The 8,032-nt window shown below is 43.5% G+C and overlaps 1 protein-coding gene across 4 annotated transcripts in view; it reads left to right on the forward strand.

Annotated features, from left to right (window-relative positions):
- Nucleotides 1–8,032, forward strand: part of LOC129724853 (calpain-C) — a 66,702-nt gene extending 58,670 nt beyond the window's left edge. For all 4 annotated transcript variants that reach the window (XM_055680094.1, XM_055680097.1, XM_055680095.1 and 1 more), the window contains 8 exons: nucleotides 5,096–5,707; nucleotides 5,768–6,035; nucleotides 6,093–6,576; nucleotides 6,642–6,999; nucleotides 7,062–7,173; nucleotides 7,235–7,425; nucleotides 7,482–7,614; nucleotides 7,678–8,032. In XM_055680094.1, the coding sequence (XP_055536069.1) occupies nucleotides 5,244–5,707; nucleotides 5,768–6,035; nucleotides 6,093–6,576; nucleotides 6,642–6,999; nucleotides 7,062–7,173; nucleotides 7,235–7,425; nucleotides 7,482–7,614; nucleotides 7,678–7,704 (2,037 nt within the window). In that variant the 5' untranslated portion in view covers nucleotides 5,096–5,243 and the 3' untranslated portion in view covers nucleotides 7,705–8,032. The remainder of the gene's footprint in view (nucleotides 1–5,095; nucleotides 5,708–5,767; nucleotides 6,036–6,092; nucleotides 6,577–6,641; nucleotides 7,000–7,061; nucleotides 7,174–7,234; nucleotides 7,426–7,481; nucleotides 7,615–7,677) is intronic.

Below are 8,032 nucleotides of genomic sequence, written 5' to 3' on the forward strand. Positions count from 1 at the left end.
ATTTATTTCATACGCTCACCTTACCTCTATCTGTGCAAACTAAGAAACTTGGCTGCAAGCGGGTTTAATTTAAGCCACAACAAGATATTTCAGACTGTTGATAGTAGACAAATAATGGCGGCGTGGAAAATAGTGATACAAAATAAAACGAAGAGAGTTAATTATTGCTCATGGTTGTACATTATGAAATGGATGGCTGAGAAAAATGTGGCAACATTGCTAAGAGTGTATGGCTTATGAGATTGTATCTACTCATAACAGAAATTGGCTATATCAATATGTATCAACACAAAATCTATCCGAAATCGAGCTCAAATGCAATTGTGTGAAACTGGTACGTTTAAACTGAGAAGAAAATTATTATGCTAGGAGTGTGCGTGCAAAATGTGCAACAATTGCTTATCAGAGACATATTCTGCTCATCTGCGTTTGAACGACGAGAAAAATCAATTTTTACAGCCTTGATGTGAGTAAGTAGTCTTTAGGCAACTGCGAATAACTCGAAGAGCGAAAAATCGAATTTTTTGTTGTTGTTTTGAAGCTTCTTCCACGTTGCATAAAACTTTCTTGGTTGCAATATTGAAATCCAAATGGAAGCTCCGTAGCCGCAAGGTTACAGAGTCTGCTTTCGCAAGCGGATGGTCGTGGGCTCGAATTTTAGTAGAATCAGGTCATTCGACTGTCGAAGGACTTTAGGCACGATTTCCCGCTTGAAAACATCTCCGGATCTTCCTGCTAATGTCGCTGCCAGCGATCACCAGCAATCCTAAGTACACAAACTCATCTAACACCTTAAGCTCATCGCCATCTACGATGATCCGGGGTGGGAGGCTAACATTGTTTTCCTTGGAACCTTTTCCCTTCATATACTTTGTTTTTGACGCATTGATTAGAAGTCTAATACGGATAGCTTCCGCTTTTAGTCTGGTGTAGGTTTCCTCCACCGTCGCAAAGTTCTGTGATGTTGAAGTAATCAGTAAAGCCTTTAAGCTGAACCCGCTTCGTGAAAATCGTATCACTCGTACTGATGTTCACTCTTCGTATAACACCTTCGAACGCGACGCTAAGAAGCACAGAAATGTCCATCACTTTGTTCCAGTCCTCGGCATAACTCCAAGGGACTCAAGAGTATCCCCTAAACACGCACGTACCACTGCACACGATTCATGGTAGCTTTGATCAACCGCGTCCTCGTTCTCGTGCATAATCTGCCATAGCTGTTTTCGATCAACTGCATCATAGGCTGCCTTGAAGTCGATAAAAATGTGATGTGTGGACACGTCGTACTCACGACATTTTTGCAAAATCTGTCGGATTGAAAATATCTGGTCCGTTCCGTGGCTTCGCGGGCTCCCATGAAACCCCCTGGTACTACCCCACGAACCTTCTAGGTGAAGATGTGGTACCACATCGATATTCAGCCGCTCCATCTCCTTCAACGATCGCTTCGAGTAGTGGGCCTGAGCTCTCTAGAGAGCAAAATGCAAAATAGTGGGTTTTCCCATACAAATTTCCTTGCAAATTTGAAATGCAATGCGCCAAGCGGGGACAAAACCAATCGACATCTAATAAATTTAGGATAGTTTGAAGCCCCAAATGGAACCAAAAAAAAACTTGGTTCTGGCTTTGCGTTATCAAGTTTCATTTTTTCCATACAACGATTCCCCACCCTAATGTCCATGTTCTCCAGATATTTTTTCACTATTTTACGGCATGCACCAACCTCCCGGCCAAGCGCACGCAGCGACTTAGCCACGTTTCCCTCGGTCTTCCTCTTCAGCATCCTTTGAAGCTTCTTGTCGCTCAGGGTCGTTGGCCGTCCGGAACCGGGCTTTCTTTCGATGCTCTGATCGTTGTCCAATAGTGTCAAGATGTTGTAGATGCCGGAACGGGCATACCCGGCGTCCACAAAGTGCCGCACGATGTCCGTTTTTGACGCGGCGGGGTACCGTTTTTTAAACGCGCATACTGCTGAACAGAGTAGCTTCACTTTTTTCGCCATCACAGTTAGAGTTTGACTGATAGAGCTGTCAATTGTTTTTGCTAACTAATGGGTTACTATGATTGATGATGCATGAGTAGTTTCGTCAGTGCGATCAAAGGTAAACCCATGAAAAATTGGCAATTTTTGTCCATTTTTTTACCGCAAACGTTAGAACTTGGGAGAGTATTTTATAAACAGCGTTGATGAGCGTAATGCTACGATAGTTGCGGCACTCAAGCTTGTCGCCCGTCTTATAGATGGGGCAGGCGACTCCCTCCACTTTTCCGGTAGTTTTTCCTATCCCCAGATCTTGGAAATGACCCAGTGCAGTGCTCTAGCAAGTATTTTTTACCATGTTTGTAGAGCTCCATCGGCAAACCGTCTTTGGTTTTCAGCCTCCCAATCTCCCGCTGAATTTCGTGGAGGTCGGGAATTGGTATCCGGTCATCTACTGCTGGCACTCCCATGTTCGTTCCAGTTCCGCTTCTGTTTGATGCATCGTCATTCAGATGTTCATCGAAGTGCTGCTCCACCAGTCGGCCAACGTCGTCCCTTGCCCTTCTGTACTTGACCAGGTTCTCTCTCGTCCTAAGCCTCAGGTAATTTATCCAGGTCCGGGTTTCTCTGTCACCGTTGCCTCGCATTGCTCATCATACCAGTCGTTTCTGCCACTCGGTGCCTCTGTTTCTAGTGTCGTCGTCGCAGATTCCCTGATGGTCGTACGGATCATGATCCAGCCATCCTCGGGAGAAGCTCCGCCGAGCTTTTCTACCGTGGGTAGTGCCAGACGCGACATACGCGTAGACTTCGGCAGCTTGCGGGCTCCGTAACTGCTTGGTGTAGAGCCGCGGGGAGCCGCTCTGTCGTGACTGATAGACAGTCGACAGTTTTGAGCACATACAAACCGCCACTCAATTTTGGTCTGAGTTAATGTTCGCACCTCGGTAGGTGCGTATGTTGGTGATGTCCGAGAAAAACCGTCCTTCGACGAGCACATGGTCAATTTGGTTTGTTGTTCGTTGTACAGGTGATTTCCAAGTGGCTTTGTGGATTTCCTTGCGGGGGAAGAATGTATTTCGGACTTTTAATCCTCGGGAAGCTGCAAAGTTTACGCATCTTTGGCCGTTGTTGTTCGTAGACTTTCGTGTCCGATCACCGATTTATACAAGTCTTCCCTGCCGATTTGAGCGTTTATATCTCCGATGTCGATCTTGATGTTCCTCTGCGAGCAGCGGTCATAGACTTCCTCCGGCTGTACGTAGAAGGCTTCCTTTTCCACATCGGGTCTTCCTTAATGCGGGCAGTGATGATGGAGTAATTGTAGAACCGGCCTTTAATTATGAATACATACATCCTGTCGCTGAGCGCCTGCAACTTGATCTTGCCCAACACAATAAGGTCGGTACCCCACTTATTTGTTGTGCCGCCGCTTTGGTAGTACTGGGCTCTGCGGCCACACATCATCCGTACATTTTCTCCTTTTCGACAAAGTTCCTGCTTTACGGAAGTGACGGGGTTCCAGCTAATTCATCAGGATTCTGTCGCCACCAGGGATGTATAGCGACCTCCAATTCCATGTTCCGAGCTTCCAATCGGTGTCCTTTATTCGTTGCCTAGGTCGTTACTGATTGTTCCGATCCGTTTCTTCTTAAATATTCGTAGTAGTTTTTTTTCATGTCACCTTATTGGGGAGTTGATGGTTAGTCTCGTGACGGGGCTGCCATCTTGGGTGTAGCTGACGAGACACCGCATTTCTTACTCCAGCCGCTCCTCCTAGACAACAGGCGTACCGGGTTTTTGGGCTTTGACAATTATGGCGTTATGGCGGCGTCGACTCGCCTCTTAGGAGTTGTTAGTGGAGGTTGTGTAGAGCCCACTACGCATCTCCCGGCCCTAACTAACTCCTGCTGCTTGTTCGAGGGTACTTATTCATTTTATTCACTCCTAACCTCCATATCTGGAGGCCGTTTCGCTATCCACAACCTGCGAATCGTCCGATTCCTTGTAGCTAGGCTTTGCGTTTCGGAACTCGCAGTGAAGATGTAAGAAGCGTGTTGAGCCCTGTGAGGATCGCTACAACAACCACAATGAACCCTGTGAGAATCACTACAACACGCGAAAAAAATACTTAAGATGCAACATCAAGTTTGTTGATATCGTTTACGACTCAAATCTTTTAAAAAGCAATATTAAGTTATATATGAAGAAATTTAATGTGTCACAGAAAATCATCAAATACGCGAGTAATGTGAGTATATTTGTCTGCTGCGTACATAACTATCCTAAATAGGCCCTCTCCTCCATATGTAACAAAAAGTAACGTAGGCTTGTACAACGCTTTAGTGCTTAGTGGAGTGGGTCGAAATAGAAATTCAATAGTAAAGTTACATGCGTCAAAAACTGTGGATGCTGTTAGTAAAACAAACAATGTTATGCTTTATGGTTTTTTAATGTCCATGAAACTGAATGCTTGGTAATGGAAAATAAAAATTATCAAAGGTACCATGCGAAAAATATATGTAATATACAAATATTTATTTTATTGCATGTTACAAACCGACAACTATTAAATTATAAATCAATAAGTACCACAGGTTTATATTTTTCCCGAGCGATAATAATTTTCATGAAAAGTAACCCGCAATTCACTTTTATCGTAACGAGCGTAAATGTCTTCCACGTTTGAAAATTCATGGCTTACAGAAAGCTGTGTAAAACGATCGCACCATGCGGTATTACTATACTATTGCAAACAAATTGATTGGCGACGACTTCGGCCGTCTTTTTTTCAAGGTTTGTTGATTTTTCAAGCTTTTATTTATCCATCGTTCCTTGAATTCATGATAAGATCTCAGGTATATTTTTCGGTTAAAAGCTTTGTAAGGAAGTTAATTGAACAAGCTTATTACGCTTACTTACAGTTAACAGTTGAAAAGTATATGAACATTGGGGATATACCGACATTTGATTAGGCAGGAAGCTTGTTACTTCATCTAATTTTACGTTACCCATATCGAGTAGTTTGAGCCAGTTGTATTAAAATCCAATTACGGCACATTAGTAAGAAATTGAAACTAACTTTTTTGCAATCTATCTCTCCATTTTCCACAGAAAAAGTAAGCGCATGCAGTGCCCAATGCTCGATTAACGTGCCGTCCTGAATCTTCCCTCAACGAAATGCAATGATCGTGCGGATCGCCCGGATATCATTACCATTGCACAGGATAGAACCGTAATCAAAATAACCGTCTGCCGAATCATGACCTCGTCGTATGAGCGAATCAAAGCGGAATGCAAGCAGAAAAATGTCCTCTGGGAGGACGAAGATTTTCCGGCGACGCAATCGTCGGTGTTTTACCACCAAACGCCTCCCTTCACCTTCCAGTGGAAGCGGCCGCACGAAATCACTTCGAGCCCGGTGTTCGTAAACGATTCGACGGCGCAGTTCGACATCGTGCCGGGGAAAATGGGTGATCGATGGCTGGTCAGTTGCCTCGGGGTGCTATACCTGTCCAAGGGGCTCTTCTATCGGGTGGTACCAGCAGATCAAAACTTCGACAAGCCATATTATGGAATGTTTCGCTTCCGGCTGTGGTGGTGTGGTGAATGGTTGGAGGTTCTAGTCGACGACAGATTACCAACGATCAACGGAAAATTGGCTTTCCTGCAGGCACAGAATTCGAACTCCTTCTGGCCGGGCCTGCTAGAAAAAGCCTATGCCAAGTATAAGCAGGTCGATTTCCAAGTCTTCCATTTATGACAACAACAATATTTGAATTTCAGATTACACGGGTCTTATGAAGCTTTAAAGTACGGCACCCTACTCGATGGTCTAGCGGATCTGACCGGGGGCATTACCGAGTCGATATCGATAAAAACCGACAGTAACATACTGATACGACCTCCTTTGCTGCATTCTTTATTAGACACAACTAGTATTGTAACGTGTACAGTTAACAATGGAACAACGACACAAATTCGGAATCAAACAGAAGCCCTGCCTAACGGTTTACACGTGGGCATTAACTACCGCCTTTGCTCTTTGGATAAGGTTGAAACTAAATCCGGCAATCTCTTTAGAGAAATAATAACTAATTGATATTTCTAGGCTGAAACCATTATGGGAGACACAGTGCAACTTGTTCGGCTGCGGAATCCTCTCGCACAAACCCTCAACAAATCTGCCACATTCAACGGAGATTGGTCATCGTTTTCCAGTTCTTGGGAACGAGTAACCATGAACGAACGAAACCGTCTCATCGAGCAGCTCGAGGTGGGCGAGTTCTGGATGTCATTCTTCGATATGACCCAAACATTTACCCATCTGGAGTGTGTTCACTTGGATTCGGATACGGCTCGGGATGAGCCCCAGCTGTCGGACAAAAACCGACGATGGTTGATGCGGTTATACCAGGGTGCATGGAAACGTGGCGTTACTGCAGGTGGTTGCCGCAATAACCCAGATTCGTTTCACATCAATCCACAACTACAGCTCTTCCTTAGCGAAAAAGAGGATGTGATAATATCGGTCAACCAGCACAGCGTACTTGAACCAAAAGTGATTGGTTTTACCGTGTACAATTTAAACAGTGGTAAATTCTACAGAATCTAATGTAGATAATACTCATTAACATCCTTCTTTTTTTTGCATGCACAGTTCAAAGCATCAACGGGTGTCTCTCGAAAAACTTTTTCAAGAAGCACAAAAGTTTAGTCAATTCACAGTACACCAATTCGCGACAGATAAGTCATCGATGTACCCTGGAAGCTGGACGGTACCTAATTATGGCAACCACATTTGAACCTGCAGAAGAGGCGTCCTTCAGTGTACGTGTATTGGGTAGTACGATACGACTGGCATTATTGGAAACGCAGACTATGTTGTTGTTGGATCCGTTCCCTTTGCTGAACTCGAATGCGAAAGTATCGATGGATTCGGCCAATAACAATGTTTCAGCCACAACCAGCACCGCTCAGTACGAACCAGTATTCATGCAGCTGGCAGATGATCAAAGGTATAGTTCCTAACCCCGTCAAGGTCCTCTTCACATATTCTAACTTTGCCAATCTATTCTAGGACGTTAAACTGCTTTGACCTTCAGGAGCTGCTGGAAGCGTGTCTCCCAAATGACTACATTCGAAGCTGTGCCAGTTTAGAAGTCTGTCGACAGGTTGTCTGCTTAATGGATGTAAGAAACTGCGAATAGTTATGCTTATTGAAGTGATGTTTAATGCTATTTTTGTTTGCAGAAAACCAATCGAGGGCGAATTAATTTCAATGATTTCAATAAATTTATGGTTAATTTAAAAACATGGTGGGGTGTGTTCAAAATGCATACGAAGGAGAAATCGGGAATTCTTAGAGCTGAGCGCTTCCGAGATGCGCTTTGTGATGTCGGATTTCAGCTGAGTACTGACATATTGTCTATCCTTATACTCAGGTGAGAGCGCATCTTACAATTGTAAAGCTAGTGGTTAATAATTTACGTACTTGCAGATATATGAGGAGAGACGGAACCCTTAGGCTGTCGGACTTCATTTCCGCCATTCTGCATTTGACGATGGCCTTTGAACTGTTCAAGGCCAAGGACAACAATCAGGATGGGGTTATTAGCATGGGAATGACAGAGGTTCGTAATATAAATACTAGCCGCAAAAGATACGAAATAACATTATATTTACTTTTATTTCAGTTCATCAAATCAGTTTTTATGTGTTAATCGTTCTCCTGTTGTATAAATTAGTATCCGAATCGACCTGTACCCTTCCATGAGAAATTATTTTAGGCGAAACCATTCGTTTGTGAGTTGGCACGGACTTGCAGGCACGTTAGTTAATTTAAGTAATGGTCTTTGTGTTAAGTTCGCAATTACGTACGTGTAAAATAATAACATTGTTTTAAACTAGAACTGGAATGAACAATTAGTCGTAAGTGTTTTCAGCTTGTGCGAATATTTAGTAACAAATTTGCTCATTAACATTACTGATAATTAGTGTTACATACGTGAATAAGACGAAACGAATAAATGGAAACGTTTTTGTAAATAA

The sequence above is a fragment of the Wyeomyia smithii genome, chromosome 2, assembly GCF_029784165.1.
Source record: "Wyeomyia smithii strain HCP4-BCI-WySm-NY-G18 chromosome 2, ASM2978416v1, whole genome shotgun sequence".
Taxonomy (NCBI): domain Eukaryota; kingdom Metazoa; phylum Arthropoda; class Insecta; order Diptera; family Culicidae; genus Wyeomyia; species Wyeomyia smithii.